General features: G+C 40.2%; 1 protein-coding gene across 1 annotated transcript in view; it reads right to left on the reverse strand.

The window, feature by feature from the left end:
- Nucleotides 1-20,815, reverse strand: part of AFF3 (AF4/FMR2 family member 3) — a 299,241-nt gene that overhangs the window by 233,733 nt on the left and 44,693 nt on the right. The window contains exons 2-3 of the mRNA XM_042460463.1: nt 12,514-12,634; nt 9,675-10,463 (exon numbers count right to left, since the gene is read on the reverse strand). Of these exons, the coding sequence (XP_042316397.1) occupies nt 9,675-10,463; nt 12,514-12,634 (910 nt within the window). The remainder of the gene's footprint in view (nt 1-9,674; nt 10,464-12,513; nt 12,635-20,815) is intronic.

Consider the following 20,815-nt stretch of genomic DNA (forward strand, 5'->3'; position numbering starts at 1 on the left):
AGTCCCTACCTTGCATCAACAAGATGACCTGGGCATTTAGAATTTGTGAGCCTCCTTTCTTCTTTCCTCTTTCTAGATCTATCCTTTGCATAGAGAGTGTGTGATTTGCCCAAGGTTCCCAATGTGTTTCATAGCCAAGCAGGGAATTGAACTCTGGTCTCCAGAGCTGTGGTCCAGCACTCAAATATGCACACCCCAGCGGGCTTCACTTCATAAAATGTACATATAATGTATAATGTATATACATCATTTCTACATAACGGTAAGTGTGTACATAATATATACATAATAGTATACATAAATAATGTATACAAACATTTATACATAATGTATAATGTATACATAAATGTATAATGTATATATATTACCTCAATATACATACATGCATACAATATATAAGATCTGTCCATATAATGTATCATATACACAGAAAAACAACCTTTTCTCATTTTTCCTCATCAGCATAAAAAGTGCAGCCTACATATTTTACATCTAGTTTCTCCTTAATTATCTCCTTGACCAGTGTTTCCTCCACAATTTCTTTGGAGTAGTTGGATGAAATCTTCCCTGTATTGTTTAGGATGATATTAGGCATGTAGAAAGCCAAACTCCAGAGGCTGCTCACATGAAAGTCCTTTAATGTGTTCTAATCAATAATAAATTGCTCTCTCCCAACCTTGATCCCTCTCTTTCCATAATCTCTTTTATATAAATGGCAGATGTTCCCAATGCTCTGGATCCAAAATATTTTTCTGCTTCACTAGCAGGCATGTGAAGGTACTTCCAGTTCTAAAACCTTTTCTTGCTGTGCCCTGCAACATACAATAACCATACACTTACTTGGTTGACATTCAGCAATACCTGGCACCATAGCTCTGAATTCTTTTAGGTATCAACCCTCCCTCCAGAAGTTACAATGCTTTTGTTGACTAGAGTGGGATCTTTATAATTGCAATGTGGATTTTATAGATTAAAAAATGGACCTGGTAGGGAACTGTGTTGGTGGAGGCTATGAGGATAAGCTTGCTTGCTTGTTGTTGTTGTTGTGTGCCTTCAAGTCATTTCCAACTTAGGGCAACTCATACCATAGGCTCTTCTTGGCAATAATTGTTCAGAGGAGCTTTGCTTATTGCCTTCCTCTTAGGGGACTTGCCCAAGGTCACCCAGTGAGTTTCATTGCCAAGTTGTGAATTGAACCCCGGGCTACAGAGTCATAGTCCAGCACTCAAAAACACTATGACACGCTGCCTCTAGGCTTGCTCAGCCTCAATCAGTATAGCCTTACTAAGTTCTCTTGCAAGCTGGTTTCATAGAGAGGCCAGGAAAGAGAACTTTGAGAATGGTTTCTTTCCTTTGTGGTTCCTCACCAGTTCCAGGGAACATTCTAAGGAATTAGAAGCTTTTGCCTATAAACAACCATATTCCAAGAAACTGCTTGGAAACTGAAAAGTCCATTAGACAGCATTTGAGGTGGAGAGGAGTACCTTTAGCAAATTGAAAGGAATGGGTCCCAGAGCAGATGGACATATTTAATCTCATGCTTTCTCCCATCCTGTAATACCCACCCATAGAATCTGATAAATGAGCTAAATAGGATGTGAAGCCTCATGCAAATGGCCTATCTGCATTACATTGCCTTCTAGAGGAATGTGCACTCAGGGGGGGGATTGGTCCAATTCCGTATTTCACAGACAGCTGTGCAATGCCCATAAACTATTCACATTCACAGGCACATCCTACCATAGATGCTGATGATTCCAAATTCCATTACTTGAAAGAGAATGGATATTTAGATGTTCCTTCAAGTCTATATTTCACAGAAATGACAGACTGCGTGCAACTGGATGAACATTGGGTTGCAACTCCTTTGTAAAGTTCAAAAATAAAATAAAACAAAATAAAATTGCTTGGTTTAAAAATATACATAAAAAACTTTATATTTGAATGTTATAGAAAACTGCATTAGAAGAAAAAAATGTGTTTCTGAGCAGGCTGATAGAAGCCCCCCAATTTTGTGTCAGGCTAAAAGCTGTTTGGGGCAGTGAGAGACTATTTACATCAGGAAGGAAGGAGGGATAGTAGGGATAGTTTAAAGAAATCCTATTTATACTCTGCACTGGTGATTCTGATCAGATATGCAAACACACTGCAGCTGCTTCTTAAATTATGAAAACCAAGGATGCTAATAGTCTTTGAACATGAGCCAGCAGTGTGATGCTGCAGCAAAGAAGGCAAATGTAATCTCGGTCTGCATTAGTAGAAGCATAGGTTCCAAATCAAGACAAATAATAGTTGCAGCACTATATTTTGTCCTGGTCAGGCCTCATCTCAAATAGTGCCCAGGTCTGAGCTCCTCATTTTAAGACAAGTTGGAGTGGGTTCAGAGAAGAAGAAGTATGAAAAGCAGTGCAGAGAACAAAACCTATGAGGAGAAGTAGGAATAGCTAATCATGTTCAGCTTGTTGAAGAGAAGAGTGAGGTGTGACAAGACTGCCCTCTAAATACCTCAATGTCAGCCAAAAAGAGGAGGCTGTGGCTTGCTCTCTGTTGCCTCAGAGGGTAGAACTAGGTCTAATCGTTTTCAGTAACAGGAGGGTAGATTTTGATTGAAATCTCCTCAATGGGTGTGTCCTCTCCCCAAAATAGCTTTACCCAGCTGTTCCTTCTTTCAGTTGGACTCAAAAATCAGAATCAAGAAGCGGGAAAGTGGCTGGTGAGTGACTTTTGGGGAGGAAACCACAGATAGGTCAAAGGTTCAGCACTGCCCTTCTCCCTGCTCTTACTCCACTTTAAATTATTGTTCCCATGATTCAACATGACCTAAGTGAGGTTTTCATGTCTTAACCACCAGTTTGATCCTACTTATTGAAAGTCACTATCATACTCTCCTTTATATTGCAACGATTAAAGTATGTACCAGAGAAATTCCTGAACAGCATATTTTACAGTCTCTCCAATGTACTGAGGTAGAGCAGTTAAGTTATGTCCATAGATACACCATAATTTCTAATGTAGAAGTACCATGAAATTATCAGTGTAGATTTATATAGTCAGGGTCACACAGTGAACTGGTTTCTGAACAGTTTCTTAATTGAGAGAGACAAAAAATAATCAAGAACCCAGGAAAGGTCAGACTTTTTATGTGATGCTCTGAAGATATGTCTTGACATTAATGGGTTCGTGTAATATGGCATTTCAGATAAATGTCTAGATTCAACAGCCATGCTCTTCTACTTTTGCTACTGTAAATGATTTTCTCCAAAGCTTAAAGTGGCAAACAGTGGAAATCAGAGCAAATGCTTCTTCCAAATAGTAATTTGTGAAGAAAGAAATTATCATAGTTTAGACTTGAATTACAATTTGATCTCCCTTTCCCTCTTTGTGAGACAATAAAAGATCTTCTCATAAGTACACTGGGAACCATTAGCTATAATTTTATGGGAGGACAAATGACAGCAATCACAAATGTTTACTTGAAGACAAAAAAATATTTTGCATGTGCTAAAATTCTGCATCACAATCATAGCTACGAATTTTTGTTACTGTTTGCTTTCAAGTAATTTTCAACGAGGTTTTCTTGGCAAGATTTGTTCAGAGGAAGTTTTGCATTGCCTTCCCCTGAGGCTGAATGAATTATATAGATAAAATTTACCTAAAGAATCCACCTCCAAAACCCACTTTAAACTTCAGCACGGTCAAGTGGAACACGTCAGGTGATTTGACCCATCACAGACTGCCCCACCTAACCATACCACAGACTTCCATCATGTGGAGCAGCTTCTTTAAGTTTAAGGTGGATTTGGGGGGTACTTATGATCATGGCAATCGTACCATCATCATTAATATGTAGAATAGCTGAACATGTAGCAGTTATGGATCTGTAACTCTACCTTAAAAATCTGTAACTGCAATGCAGGATGGCAGCCATAAAGTTGATATACTACTCTGGAGGCGCACTTGAGATGTGAAAGGCAATATGAACACTGAGTTAAAAAAAAAATTTGTGTAGGGCTAAAAAAATCCAAGGTTAGTCCTGAGCCTCCCCTATGAATGGTAAACGACTTTAACTGGGGGCCCATTCACACCACACAATTATAGTACAATGTTGCACTTTAACTGATATGGAGGCATCCTCTGGAATCCTGGGATTTGCAGTTTAGAGAGGGCTATTTAAATTCTCAACAACTACAAGCACCAGGATTCTACAGGATGTTTCCATTGAAGGAGTCCTAGTAGACCACAAGTTGAACATGAGTCAACAGTGTGATGTGGCAGCTAAAAAGATCAATGTGATTTTTAGGTACATCAATAGAAGTATAGTGTCTAGATCAAGGGAAATAATAGTGTCACTCTATTCTACTTTGGTCAGGCCTCACCTAGAATACTGTGTCCAGTTCTGGGCACCACAATTCAAAAAGGCTGTTGACAGAGGAGGGCAACTAAAATGGTGAAGGGTCTGGAAATCATGCCTTATGAGGAAAGACTTAGGGAGCTGGGTATGGAGAGATGGATAAGGGGTAATATGATAGACCTGTTTAAGTATTTGAACGGGTGTCACATTGAGGATGGAGCAAGCCTGTTTTCTGCTGCTACAGAGACTAGAACACGGAACAATGGATTCAAGCTACAGGAAAAGGGATTCTACCTCAACATTAGGAGGAGCCTCCTGACAGAAAGAGCTGTTTGACAGTGGAGTCTCCTTCCTTGGAAGTCTCTAAGCAGAGGCTGGATGGCCATCTGTCAGGGATGCTTTGATTGTGATTTCCTGCATGGCAGGGGATTGAACTGGATGGCCCTTGTGGTCTCTTCCAATTCTATGATTCAACTCTATGTAAATTGATTGTAAATTGTACTAAGTGCCTTTTAAGGTTGTAATCCTGCCTTGATCCATGGGAGAGGCGGGAGGTATAAATAAACTATATTATTATTATTATTATTGTTGTTATTATTATTATTCTATGGTTCTAAGTAGAATGTAGGGCTATATTCATGTAGCGTAAATGGCTCCTGGAGCAGTCCCAAATATTTCTGTGACCTCAGCAGGGACATTGGGATAAATCAACTGCACTATTATTCCAAGTTTTTAAAATAACCCAAGGTTGTGTTTTTTGTTTGTCTGTCTGTCTCAGTGTTCATGTGTTCCATCATTGTGGTTAGAAGCAGGATTGCCTAACAAGACAAGGCGTATCTACTCAGACTAGCTGGGTTTGGGATCATCTAGGTGAGACTGCCTGACCTATAGTCACATACAGTCAACTCCTCTTTCTTTTGTTCCCTGTGACAAGACTGATGCCATTTCCTTTCTTTCCATGCCATTTGGTAGTGAATCAAGTTAACAGAGCTGTCAGCTTGCTTTCAGATACAAAGAATGCTTTATTTATCCTTCCCCCTTCCACATACACTTTGAGGAGATGGGGTAAAGCTGGTAAACTTATTGATTTAGTAAATAATGGCTGTTTCTTATAGTCATGCTTATAACTGGGGGGTTGGAATGAGCACACAATGAATAAAGAGTGGCAACACAACACAATGGCTAAATGGCACACTGAATAACAGGACTTCAGAGGAGAACAGCTTCGTTTGTGTCTCTTTTAATGTGTAGTGTAGAATGTGAGCTCCACAACAACTGGGACATTTGAGTCATGATTTTTCCCATTCACTCTTTCTATTCCATACAGATACTGTATATTTGTGTTTGAAACATGATTTTACTGTACATTAGAGAATACACTGAGTATTCACCTGCAAGAACTAAACCCGAGTCAGGTTGTGCCACACCACTAGGCAAGTTTGCCTAACAAGCTGCTGCTATTGTTGATGTTCACAAACAGCCTACATACACATTAATGGTCAAAGCCCAGCAAGAGAACAGAGAGGCTGCTGAGGCTGCAGAGGTCAGTGGGTAGTATTCAACTATTCATAAAACCTAAATGTGACTATTTGTTTGACTTGCTACTCCCTCTAGTCTTCTTTCTGTATTTGATCTGGGAAAAGACCTTAGCAATGATGAGACATCTGTAATTTAATATACTGTATGATTGATGTTGAATGATTACATAGAATGTGATTATTACATTCTTAATGGCATATTTAGACTTATCTGGATGAAGTATCAGGATAGTTGACTCAGTGAAGAAGAACATCATGGGATGTATTTCAGTGTTGGAAAAATTGACCGAACTAATGTATCTTATGCTGTACTCAGAATGTGTTTCCTTGGGCTTGTATCCAATTATACAGCAGAAAGCACTTATACACACACATCCTAACTTACATCAAGTCCACATTTACACTGCATCCTACTTTGTTGTATCCCATGCCATTCTACTCTTCCTCCCTCCACCACATCTCAGGATAGGATTTTCTGGAGGGGCAGAGGGCTGCAATATGATGGGGAGAGAGCTGAGAACAGAACTATTTCCAGTCTGTTGGATCCCAAGACACATCCCAGCACTGGCTGTTGTCTTACAAAGTTGATAATTCGTACAGATCTTTTTGTAATTAGCAGTTAGGACACCACAACAAAATATTGTCCAAACAAACTAGTCAGCAACTTAGCTTTCTGAGAAACAAGTCCAAATTTTTCTTTTAAGCTATTTGTGCTTCCATGCAAAATCAAAACAAAATTAAAAGAGTCAGTAACAATCCAGATATAGTACACAGCGTTGGATAGTTGAAGTCTACCTTATGAACTGTTATGGATTATAAAAGCAAATTCATGAAAACCACAATTGCTAATACTCCAAATAGTCTTCTGTAATTCTTCCAAATTCCTAAATGCAATTTATTGATAAAAATATAAAATAAATAATAATAATAATAATAATAATAATAATAATAATAATAATAAATTTTATTTATGTTTCCCTGCCTCTCCCAATGGATTGAATGTTCCTAAAGCCAGCAACTTCCCCCAAATGACTGAAGTTTATTGTCAACTATAATGGGAAAGAGATAACTACATGTATTTTCTTACTAAGGAAATTCTCATTTAACACAATGGCACCAAATAAAAAGATTATTACAACCGAATACCACCACTTCTAAACTGCACCACTTACTTCTGCAATTGCAAAAGCACTATAGGGGAGGCAAAATTGCAACCCTATACACGCTGACCTGGAAGAAGCCTCACTGAACAACAAGAACTCTGCTGCCGCCACTGATCATTCCCATCACGTTCCGGATGGGAACGTTCTCAAGCATTACTGAAAATCATCCCCTGGGGAACACATTCAGAACGTGATGGGAATGATCGGTGGCAGCAGCAGAGTTCTCGCTGTGTGGTAAACAGCGTTCTTTGCTGCCTCCGATCCCCATAACATTCTCTTTTAGAACGCGACAAGCCCATTCCAGGGCCTGTGCGATAGACAATAATCTTCTCTAGCCACTTACTTGGGAGGAAGGGCCACTGAAGTCAATGGGATTTATATCTGAGTAGATATACTGTATTGGCCTACACTCTAAAATGGAAGTGCATAAAGATAGTTTAAAATGAATGCATTTTTCTGAATCCAGCCACTGGACCTTGGCTTTTTATTCCTAGTCAGAACAATACTGTATATAAATCAGAAGTCTGAGGTAAATGAAAATGCAGGCATCTACAGCAAATAATTTTTGAAGAGCAATACTGGGAACAAGTGTCTCTCTGAGGCCTGTTCTTTAAGATTTTTCTCTTCAGTACATCAGACTTTCATTCTTATAATATAATTCATAAGCAGCTTACAATAAAACTCTAAATGTGAAACAGCAGCACTTGAGATGAGAGGCTATCATTTACACTCAGAAGTAGGATGGTTTCTGAAAGGTCCAGGAGGTCGGATATGAATTCTGATTGATACTGATGAAACTGACTCCTAAAAATTAAATACTGAATGAACACTTGGTGCCTTTATACATAAAGTATAGCTAGGGTATTCTCATTAAAATAATTTTTGAAAATTATTATAAGATTCACTTTATGCCAAGATATTGAGAGCTTTCCAAAGCTGATTAACAATATTAAATGAGGAACTGAACTGCAGGGGAAATCAACCTTCCCTGCATATTTAAAATTAACGGCCTATAATTTGTATTCAAGTGCTATTTCCTGTGATTCATTTGTACTGAAGCCAACTTCATGGCATGTAGAAATGAAAGCTTTCAGGAGCAAATGAGGAAGAGGATCTTGCATTGTAAGACACAATCCTCTTCTTTGCATCCCTTTTTAAAGGTAGATTTGGCATTAACTGTTTTAACAGATATATATTTTTCCCAGTTGTAAATTCCTTCACACTTGTAAAAACAAAAGGAGCCAAAAGCTGCACAAGTAGTTTTGAGAAATAATACTGGTAACTCTTAAGGTTTTTAAAATCATCAATCAAGTTCTCATAAATCATGAACAATCATATCTTGCTGTCCCATTTGGTGAGACCTACTTACTCAAAAAAGGGTCATGTCAAATGCCAGCAGTGATGACACAAAAACTGTCCAGTAGGTGCCCATGGCAAATTAACAACTAGATTAATCCCATTCTTTATCTGAGCACTACAAGCACTAGTAGCATAGAAAGGATTTTTTTTTTACCAGCAACAATCTCCTGGTTGAGTGATGACCAAATCTGTTTATCAATGCATCAAGAAAGAAAAACATCTATATATATAAATACCAAGTATACAGATCTATCCTATCTATTTCAAATCTTAGAGGCTGCTGTTCATCAATTACAGTTGGCCCTCTATATCCACAGATTCTTTATCCAGGAATTCAAACATTCACCGCTTGAAAATATTTTTAAAATACATAAATTCCAAAAAGCAAATCTTGATTTTGCCATTTTTAATGAGGGACACCATTTTACTATGCCATTGTATTTAATGGGACTTGAGCATCCATGGATTTTGGTATCTAGGGGAGTCCTGGAACCAAGCCCCAGCAGAAACCAAGAGCCCACTGTACTACTGTATTTGCTTAAAGCAGTGTTTCCCAACCTTCCTAATGCCGTGACCCTTTAATACAGTTATTCATGTTGTGGTGACCCAAACACATGAAATTATTTTCATTTCTACTTCATAACTGTAATTAAATAGGTGTTTTCCAATGGTCTTAGGCGACCCCCATGAAAGGGTCATTCGACCCCCAAAGGGGTCCTGACCCACAGATTGGGAACCACTGGCTTAAAGGATCAGTTTGTTCCCTTGGCAGGGAATAAAATACATTTCCTTGGAAGTAGTGATCAAGTTACTAAAAAAATCATACAACCAGCGCACCATATGAGATTACCAGTATACTAATAGGGACAATATTTTCTTAGATCTGAAACTAGCCAAAAACAGTTTACACACAATATATGAGACAATTGTTTTTTTAAAAAAAGAAAAATGATTTGGAACTCTCCCTCACTTCTTTGATGTCACTATACATTTGCTACTTGCAAGCTAAGTTACAATTAATACATTGAAAATATAGTAAAATATACACTTCCATAGTTTTGGTCATAAAGTCAATTGCTAGTTCAAGCTAGCGTAGATCCAATGATTTGACTGATGAATGCTAAGTCAACACTTATGTAAAACCTGCTAATTTGATAGGGCTGATCTAACTGGGACTAGCAACTGCATGTAGACCTTAATACTGAGAAAGCAATTAAATATTAATGTCAAAAATAAGTCACATTGTTGTTAACTGGCACTTACTTCTTCTTGCTTGGAGATATTACATTTTGTCATTTTTGACTTGGTCCTAGCTGAGTCTGTTTTAGCTGAAGGTGTCCCTCTATATGAGCTACAGACCATGCTAGTTTCAGCTGATACTTTTAGTCTTGGAGATTCATCAGGAGCCTGATCTTGACCATCCATTGGCCTTACATAAGCTGTCGGTTTTTGCTGAACTATACTGGGCTTTGAGGAGGGGAAACTTTGTACACAGTGTCCATTGCTATGCATTGCTGGCCTTTCTTGAGCTTGGACTCCAACATCTGCACTACAGCTCAGCTTTGGCTGCTGCTGTGTTCGGATGCTGTCTACAGTTGTAGATGATAAAGGGCCCTGGGCAGCACTGGATAAAGATGGTGATGATGGAGTGGAGGCATAAAGCTTCACCTTTTCTAAGCTGTTCTTTTGGTTAGCTATCTTGAAGTCATTATTACGTGTATCAGGTAGTCCATGCCTATGTTTGGTTCCCCTTGGCTGGCTCTCTGAAGTATGTCCAGACTTTTGCCAACTCATTGTTGTGGCTTTGTTCAGCTGTTCAGATGGTGGCACCTGCAAGGAAGTTGGAGGACTGCAAATGGAAGCCTGAGTATGGGGCTTTGGGTCAACAGTAAAGTGTTCCTCAGTTTTATTCACAGATGTTTGTGAGATACAGGGCTTTTGAACGCCAACAAGATGGCTTTGATTGGATCTATCAGTCAACAGCTCTTTCATCTCATCATAGTTGCCCAGTGTATTTTGAATCCGACTTGAGAGTTCATCCCCCTTGTTAGTCTGTAAAACAAAGCAAAACAAAAAGGCAATCTGTAGAAAACACAGCAACTGAAAATCATATTGTTAATGTACAGCAGTTTAGTAGCATAACAACTGAAAAACCAAGTCAAGATATTTTATTATCTGAGATCTTCAAATATTCATTTCCTTTATTTAGTCTGAATGAAGGAAAAATTACTATTTAGCCTTGTGTTTCTGTCTTCTGAAGGAATTTCAAATATCCTTACTAGACTGTTCACTTATGTCTTTCACAGGCAAATCTGTTATCCTTTTTGAGGTTGATAGCATAGGTCATTTTGTTCTGAAATGGTGGTACCATTGTAATACAGTGGGCCCTCCTCTCCTTACAAGGGGGATCTGTTCCAGATCCTCCCGTGTAAGGGAAAATCCGCCTATGCTCGAGCCCGATAGGAAATAATGGGGTGCGGGCATATGGTGGAATGGAGGGGCCACTGTACTAACCAGGGCTGACCCTGCTTTGCTTCCAAAATCAGATGGGATCTAGGCCTTTAGGGTATTTACTTAAACAGATGAGAATTCATTTGAAGCACCAAAGATATTTTAAAGGAGCCAACAAAGTCTGTACTATGCTTCATCAGCCACTTGTATTTTAAAATAAGTATCCACTTACAAAAGAAGATATGGTTTGGGTTTTGGTCTACCAGCCAATTATACTTAAATAAACCAGTTGCTCTTCGTTGGTCTTATTGCACTAACTGGTTGTGATTAGCCCTAAGAGTTTATCACACTGAGGTCCTTCCGTGTGGTAAATGTCACGCAAGCGCTGCCCAAACGTCATGCAAGCGCCATGGGTTCCCATTAATAAGAAAAGCACTCCAGAAGGCTCCCCCAGTTATGAGTGCATGACGGGAACGGAGCGGGAGCCGCTATAACACTTCCGTAGCACTATGGGGGATCACACCCATGGCGCTTGCATGATGTTTACCACACGGAAGGACCTCCGTGTGATAAATCCCTAGAGAACCTCTCATAAGAAGCCTTTTTTGCTGTGAAAGGGCAGAGGACATGACCAATTCAGAAACTATAGAGTAGGGCTTCTTAAGCTATCTGGTATGGGGGACTGGCAAGGTCTTTTCCTCAATGTGTCATGGGCCATATTTGGGCTCATTGGCCATAACTGTTTCTTTCCTGTAAACCGTTAACTGGCAGCCAATATATCACAGATCAGCACTGGTTCCTAGACCACCACTATGAGTAGCACTGCTAAAGGTGAATGGGGTCAAAGCCTTAAAGAAGTAAGGCCAGACAGGGCTTTACAGGTGTTTAGATGCAGAGGTACAGCAAATATTATTTGGCTCAGAAAAACTTTTTGCTTAATCCAGTGATGAAATGGCACATAACAAGACCTCAGTTAGGCTAGGAAGAAGCTCAGCATCATAGATGTCCTCGAATGGGCACCAGAATAAAAGGCAGAATTTTAAAGTCTACAATCCTATGGTCAGACTGAAAGCAATGTGGAATGATCCCACCCCTCCCAGTCCACCAGCACTCAACACATCTCAGTGCAGTTCTTCCCTTGTAGACAGGGCTGGCAGGTTGAAATTGAGATGAGGTCTTCCATCTTCATCTCAGTTTCATCCTGCCAACCCTGTCTACAAGGGAAGAACTGCACTGAGATGTGTTGAGTGGTGGTAGACTGGGAGGGAGGGGATGATTCCACAGTGCTCTCACCCTCTGACCATGCTCTCAACACAGAAGGGCATTTAAACCCAAACCAAGTCTGGTCTAAAGGGATTCCCTTTTGTTGCTCACAATTCAAGGAGATATTGTGTTGTTGCTTCGGACGTTGTTGATCTATCATCCTCACAGTAAATAAGTTATGGTCAAATTTTTTAACCCAAGGACTAGTGTTTTTTATCCTGAACACAACTTTAGAAATAGTTCATCCTTTTGCCTCTAGGTAAATGGGCTCTACTCAGAACCGCTCATGTATTAAAAATTGTTCTATAAGAGGTAGTGCTTACCTATTTTACTGGAAGCAATAATAACTACCAAACAAATGAGAGCAATATTGGAAAAATATATCTACCTTGTATGGTTCACTGAAGAGGGAGTAACCTGTGTTAAATATGCCATCTTCATGCTGGGTATCCTGATTTCTCCTTTCCCATTCTTTCCTGCGCAACATATTTCTGTCAGGATCAAAGGCACTACATGAAAAGAAAGAGAAAGAAATAGAATTAACCAACCCAATCTCTATAAGGAGAAATCTGAATTAGTAAGGAGATCACAAAATTCACAAGAACATCAGTCAGTTGAATGAAAACCATCCTTAACACTTCATTTCTTTCTTTCTTTCTTTCGCTCTCACACACAGACTTAAGAAATGAGGTATGAGATATTAAGTGAGTCTGTAGCCTGTACTGAACAGATCTTATGATAACAATGAGACAGAACTTATCAAAGCATGTTTGAAAAAAAAGAGTACTTTTCAAAAGAGACAACAATTACAGTTAGGTGTAAACAAAAACTATGAACATATTTTTCTTATGGCTGTTCCTCTGAGTGTTATATTAGAATGCTGCTTTAGAATAACACTCTAGTTGAGTTCTCTGATGCCTTTTTTCCATTAACAAGCTCCTTACAGGGCTGTTAAAGCCACATGGTGCAAACATTTTCACAGTAATGCACCTTCTTCTGATCTTTGTTAATCAGCAATGGACATGAAACCTCATCTGCACAATTGTTATTTGTATGACTGAAATGACACCATGATCAAAAAGACTATTTGGGAAAAGCCATATTTTTAGAACATTATTTCTATCAGCAAGACATGACCTGACTGAGACATCAGTATATAAATTTATGCCTGAATATGATCCATTTGAGTCTTGGTTCTACTACAGAGATAAGCAATTTCAGTTGCTGGGACTCAGTTGCACCAAGAGGCACAGCCATCCCAAGATAATCTGTTGGCTGACAAAGGCACAGATCAGCTGGAATAGGGAGGGCCAAGTGACTGGGCCACCCACCAGAAGCCACCTGCCTCAACTCACTCTTGCCAAGCAAGTGAATAAAATGTGAAACACAAGGATAGTAGTAGCCCTCTCACGTTGACAAGAGTGAAGAAGGTGGGGATGGGAGTTGATGCAGACCCCTGCTATTTTTATGTACCTGCCAGATCAAAGCCACTGTAGAAGGAAGAACTGGGGAAATTGCCTTGGTTGTGGCTTTCTTTTCTCTCAGCTGTGAGATGACCAGTGCTGCCACCATCATTGTCTCCTCTTGCTCTTTCCAAGATAGAGAGGAGGAGAAAACATCCCAGCACATCCAGTGGTGAGGGGTTATGGAAGTTTTAGCTCTAAACACCTGGAGAGCCAAAGGTTTCCCCAGTCCTAGTTTATAAAGAGGTTCATTGAAGTCACACAAGAGTAACAAAACCTGGTATGCAGCTGTCTCTCTCCACCTATCGAATGAACCAGCTGGGTTCACATAAGCAAATGGACACTACCAACTGAAAATATCAGATGTTTGGGATGGAAGGACCTACAACTACCTGGCAGAGTATATACTTTGCACACGTAACTCCCCAGTTAAAGCCTAGCATCTCCAATTAAAGTATTTCATGCCCAAAATAATATTTGCAAGAGACATGACTCCAGATACTTGTGTCACTGATGAGGAGCTAAAAGGGGGGAAAGTGCCACTCTGTGATGCTAGCTAAGGTCTGAGTACACAGCTACTATTTATTCCCTTCCTGTCTGAAGCTTTACAAGCTTTCCATCTGCTTCTACATGCCTTATATGTGAGGAATATATGCTGTGAGCAAGTGTAGTTTTGCACATTAAGGTCACTTAAATCACAGCAACACCATGACTAAAGAAAAAGAATGGAATGTGTTTCTACTGATCTGATGCCAACAAGAGCATAGAGCCAAGGAGGGGATCACCTCTCTCCAAAATTCTGAGGGGGAGGCACATCCTTGCCTGGTCCAAGAGCTTCCCATGCCTGCTCTAAACACACGTATCTGAGAATAACTGATACTTTGCTGTAAAAATAATGACACAAGATGTAACTATCTACAGGCCTGGTCTGCCCCAACCCATTTAAAATAGCTAGCGTGCGCGTGCACACACACACACACACACACACACACAAAGAGAAGGAAGGAAGGAAGGGAAGGATGGTTGGGATGCTGTAGCAATCAATGTCAGTCCCAGTAGGACCTTGTGTGCTCATTTCAGCCCAGGTACTGACCCTGGGCCTATTTGGCACTGCCCTCATCTTCTGCCAGCCAATGCTTGGTGTCACCCAGTGCAGGAGCTGCCAACCAGTGGTGGGGGAGGGGGGGTGCCAGCCCTACTCCCCACAAGAACTGCTGCTAAGGAGGGCAGTGCTGCAGCTCTGGATGGCCATTTTGGGTCTTGTGTGGCTGCTGGGCAAGTGAGAAAGGGATATACTTTCTCACTCATGCAGCTGCTGCACCAGTTCCACACAGGCTGTACCACGGCACTGTGTGTACACGCACCTCTAGGGTGTCACAAGGTGCAATTTGCATCCTCCATATGCCACTATCTCCTGCCACTTCTTGGGTGGTGATTTGTAAGAGGGGGTGGCTTCTGAGCTTCAGGACCCCATACTTTGGCCCAGAGCTGCAGCACAAGCACAATTTGAGGAGGTGATATATAGAGTTCCCAGACCTCAAGGCCTGGCCCTGTATCTGAGTACATAGGTCCTCTTTTCCAGTTCCCAAGGCAAAGGGAATGAATCTCAGGGTGAGAGTGTCATGTTGAAAAAGAGATATATTTTTCTTGTTGCTTTGACTTGGTGGTTTTCTTTGATTTGTTTGGCATACAACTGTTGTTTATGCTAAATTTATCATGTTTAATGACATCACCAGAGGCAGCCCTTATAACATCACAAATCTCAGGACATGGGGTAGTCCTCACTTGGCAAACCTCGTGTTATAAGACAAAGAAGGGATGAGTACTCTTTCTCTGTTACTTCACCCTTCTTCTATCTTCCCCCAATTGTGGCAGAAACAGTCTTTAAGGGGAAAGTAACAGGAGAGGGGATGAACAGGTTTATAATATGGCAGTTCACAGTCTAGCCACAGATTGGCTGGTAAAAAGTGGCTTTTAATGGAAGGAAAGATTGTACCTCCCACCCTTTCTGGTGTGCTTTTGAATTGTTTTAAAACTGTTTCTAATATTATAACATGCTCAGCTCCTATCGTTGTTTTTAACCCTGTTGCAAGCCCCCTCAGGTTCCTCAATATTGGAGTAAAGGTGGGATATAAAGAGAATAAATGAATTAGAAGAATGTGCATGAAAGGGTTAATATAACCACTCCTGCCCATGTTTCTCCCCTCTACATTGTTTTCCCTACCACAAACAGCAGAAGTGTTTTTAGAGGGTGCAGGGGTGTGTGGACTACATTGGGTGACATCTCAGAGGGAAGTAGCTACCTTCCAGTGTGAAGTATACTGCCAAGTCTCTCTGCAGCTAGACTGGGACTCTTGGAGACTGAAGGTCCTGAGAATAAACCAGTCCACTTGGAGGCAGCAAGGAGGCCAGGCAGGATGCTGTTGGCATGCCACAGAGAACTCCTGAAGGTTTCTCCTGTGACTGAATTGTGCCCTTAACCTTTGGGAGAATAAACTCAACTTTGCTGTAAAAATAATGACATAAGAATATGTAACCATCTACATGTTTTGAGGACTTGTGAACAAGGCCAGTAGACCAAAACTACCTGGGATGTGGACAACCCCTTTGGATGCCCTGGTCCACCAGATGTCAGGAGCAAGTAGATTGGAGTCTTTCTCTTTCATAGTTGTCCGACCTGCTCCTGAGGGACTGGTGACTCCCAGCCTAGGGATGACATGAGTTACTCATTATGAACTACTACACTGGGATGACACCAACCCTAGTAATGTCACTGACACACAGTTTTTAGGTTTCTGGCTGACACCGAAGTCGTACACTGAACATCTAGGTTGTCTCCTGGGTAATAACAGTCAACTCTATCTGTGACCTCCTGTTTGTTAAGATTACATCATAGCAACAAAGTATAGAGTTGGAAGGTCCATTTAGCTGACCCCACTGCCACACAGGAATCCATAACTAAAGCACTCCTGCAAGATAGCTATCCAACCTGCATTTCAAGAATTCTGAAGAGGGAGAGTCTGTTACTCTCTGAGGTGATCTAGTCTACTGTTGAAGACCCTTTACAGTAAATAGGTTTTTCCTAATGTTCAGGTGGAACATCTTTTCTTATAATTTGAATCCATTGGTTTGTGTTCTAGTCTATGAATTAACAGAAATAAAGCTCACTCCACCATCTACATAACATTTCTTCAGGTATTTAAATATAACTACTGTATCATATTACTTGTCAGTCTTATATTCTCAAGTTAAAGATACCCAGTTCCCTTCATTCCTCATAAAGCTTGGTTTCTAGACATTTTACCATCTTAGTCACCTTCTTCTGAATATGTTCCAGCTTGTCAGTATCCTTCTTGAACTGCAGTGCCCAGAACTGGACTCAGTATTCCAGGTGAGGTCAGACCAAAGCAGAATAGAGTGATACTATTCCCTCCCTCGATTCAGACACAGTACTCCTGTTGATAAAGCCTAGAGAAGAGCATTGGCTTTTTTGGCTACCACATCACACTGTTGACTCATTGTAGTCTACTAGGCTGGCTAGATTGTTTTCACATGTACTGTTATCAAGCCAGACATCCCCCCATCCTATACTAATGTATTTCATTTTTCCTGCCTAGATATAATCTTTACATTTATCCCTGTTGAAATTAATTTTGCCTGTTTTAACCCACTGTCCAATCCATTGACATTATCTTCTATCTGATTCTATCAGATAGCCATCCCCCCCTAATGCTGTACTTACGAGCTTGTATTGGGCTAGGTGAACCAACAGCTTACCTTTATATAAGGTAGCTTCAAGCATCCATATATGAATGTATGAACATGGCGTGATCTTGTTAAAAAGCTTGGCTATCCAACAGGCATGATTACTTTTGTTCTTCTGTTGATCTGTCACGTACAGCTCCTTTGCTGGCCAATCAGTTGACATCAGTTTCATTTTCAGACAAATAAAAATAATGAGTGCTTATAAACTCTTGTGTGACTAATGGCTTATGGTGATTTCCCAGAAGTGAAAGCTTTACATGCCTCAGTGCTAAAAGCATTTTAAAGTGAAAGGAGAAAGCCACAGTGCAAATGAAATGGAGTACCAGCTTTTGATGGACTGGTGACATGATTAATAAAATGCTACACTTGGACTGCATGTGACTTTTTTCTTAGACTTTTCACCTAGTTCAAACAGAAGTTAATTTGAGGGTTCCACAATATTTTTCTTCCTTTTACAGACAGAAATGCCAGAGGGCAAAACAATTACACTGATTTACAGTTTTCCCTTTGATTGAACATGAAGATGTAGCAGAATTTTTTAAAAAACAACAACACATGCACACATAACATAAAAACTGTGTTCTTTCCCTCAGAGAGATAAAGTACTTACTATGCTATTTCAAAGAGTTTACCTCTAGGCTGCTGTGCAGAGCAAACATCAATCAGTGACATGTGTCTAAGATGAGATTGATGTTTACTCTCACAGCTTTTCATCTCACATCCAATAAATTACTTCTCCTTCACCAAAATGCCTGGTTAAATTTCATTTTTCACTTTGCAGCATGAGTTTTAAAACTTTACCTCCTAGCAATTTTAAAGCTGGATATATTGATTCTCCATCCTTCATAGCTTTTATGATTTGTCCTAACCATGAAAACCTGCCATATAAACACCAATAGAATCGTGCAGAGTCTTCTGGTAACATCCAGTAGACAGAAACTAGATTCAATGTGAAAGGATTAATTCTGTTCATCAAAACCTAGAATGGTAATGAACCCTTTTCTAAGACCAGCTATCCGAATGTTTGATGCATATAAGTGTCAGATCTGCAAGCTTCACCATGGAAAAACAAACAATTAAAAACATATGTTCTCTGGGATTATTTTGTAATATTTTATGTTGGATATTATTTCCCTTTCACCTTGTAAAAATGCACACAAGCAATTGTTTGCAAGTGTACTGAAAACTTCCTTTAAAGAATACTGATAATTCACAGAATGCCCCTGTACAGTTCAGTATACCCGAGGAAAAGGAAAACAAACAAGAATTCATTGTATTCAACCTTTTTAAAATTGGCATAAAACATCTTATGTTCTTACCTATAGGTATAACCATGATTCAGTCCATTTACTTCTCTAATAAAAAAAGTACAATAGCAACATAAATAGAGAATTATCTATTCTCTTGCATAAAGCAATGGATGTGTAATTGCAGTTGTGTATTCTAATTTACTTCCAAGGAAAGGCAAAAATACGATATTTCATTATCAGTGCCAAGTGTTAGCAGCCATTAATTCTATGACTCATGAAAACTGCCTATATATGTTACACTAACAAAGCAGCATTTCCAGTTTACTGTTACTATAATGGATAATGACTGGAGGTTCATCAAAGTTAATCAGAAAAATGATGCATGTACTATGTCATGTTATGTTTCACTAGGCTTTAGAAGGATTTGGTGTGGCAGACTGCATGTACGTATGTGACTTACAGTATTCTAGATTGCCTTGAAAATTCTCTCCATACCTCTCCTGATCTACTCTTCCCTCTTCTTACCCTCAGCCTCATTCTTCCCTCTCCATCTTCATATTCCAATTTACTTGTTCCATGGTCCCTTTTCCCATCATTCTACAAATATTAAATATCTACACAAATAAAGGTATATATGATGCTGTCACACTGAAAGGAATAAGGCTTGGGGATTCTGGGAAATGTATTCCAAATAATAAAAGCTTGTCTGACCAATTGTCTCAGAGACCACAACAAGCTTTTGCCTAGTCTGATGCTGATGATGATCAAATAAGAAAAGAAATCGAGGCTTATGGAATTCATAGTGGGTCTGGCCAGCCCAGATATTTTACACAGCTTGCAATTTACCCAGACTTGTGTTGCATTCCTCTTCTGAATATTAAGAGGGCTCTGTTCTCTGAAGATCCTGCTTTTGTACATTTAGAAAATGCAACTTTCAGAATCCCACTGCCAGCATGGACAGATGCAGTGTAAAAACTATAGTTGCAAAAGTAACATTTCCAAACTTAGAGCCAACCTGAGCCAGTTTATTCTCAAACTACAGTAGTAACATTTTAGTAATCCACATCTTATGTCTGACTTGGTAACAGCTGGACATGGCTCTTCCATTTCTGTCAGTTTGCAACTGCATATCTTCTAGAATTTCATGGATGAAAACTGGAACACATGTGGCAACATCAGAGTAGGGGGAAGTTGACAAAAGTTGTTAATGAGAATGAACACTCAAACTAGGAGAGGCTGCAGCAGTTTGCTTTCTCCTAAGTCTACTGGGGAAAGAGTGCTGAAGTTACCATGGACAGCCAAGAGATCAAACAAATGGGTCCTAGAGCAGATCAAACCAGAAATCTCGCTGGAAGCCAAGATGACTAGACTAAGGGGCAGCCTATAGCCGCCTCCATATTCCCCAGATTGGGGCCACAGAAACCGCATGTCACAACCCCGATCTGGCCTTTCCAGGGCACAAAAAGGAGCTGCAAAGAGTGGCTCTTTTTTGAACCCTTGAAAGGGTGCAATAGCCATGGCGCCACAGCTTTAAGGCGCTCTTGTGGTGCTGCATCTTGCAGACGCAGCGCCAGAGGAACGCTGTGACACCAAGCGCTGTATGGAGCAGTGCGCAGCATCACGCCACCATGGGGGTGGTGTCAGGGCTTGCATCATATGGACACCATGCCCCAACTCTACCCCAAGGCTGGCCTTTATGGCCAGTATGCACAGCCCCTTAGGCTGATCTTGCTTTGGTCACATCATGAGAAGGCATGACTCACTGGAAAAAACAATAATGCTAGGAACGATAGAGGAAAGCAGAAAGAGAGGAAGGCCACATGCTAGATGAATGGACTCTATTAAGGAGGTCATGGGTATGAATTTGCAGGACCTGAGCAGTGCAGTGGAGTATATGGAGTCTTGGAGATGTCTCATCTAAAGGGTTGCCATGGGTCGAGATCGACTTGAGGGCAGATAACAACAACAAATTGGGAAAAGACAAGATCCTGCCTCCTTCTCTCCTCTCCTTTTCTCCTTGCCGAGTTAATAGAATGCTGACTCCCTTTGCATTTTGAATTCAGTTTGCAGCAAGTAGGCTGAGGACAAAGGGGGAAAGTTGGAGGAGGAGAGAGAAACTGGGACATTTTAAAAGCAGCTGAAAATTTGAGTAAAAGAGGATTAATTATGATTGTCCCTTCCAAATTGCACCCTCCCCGAAGGCATCCAACTT

This window comes from Sceloporus undulatus, chromosome 3 (genome assembly GCF_019175285.1).
Source record: "Sceloporus undulatus isolate JIND9_A2432 ecotype Alabama chromosome 3, SceUnd_v1.1, whole genome shotgun sequence".
NCBI classification, from domain to species: Eukaryota; Metazoa; Chordata; class Lepidosauria; order Squamata; family Phrynosomatidae; genus Sceloporus; species Sceloporus undulatus.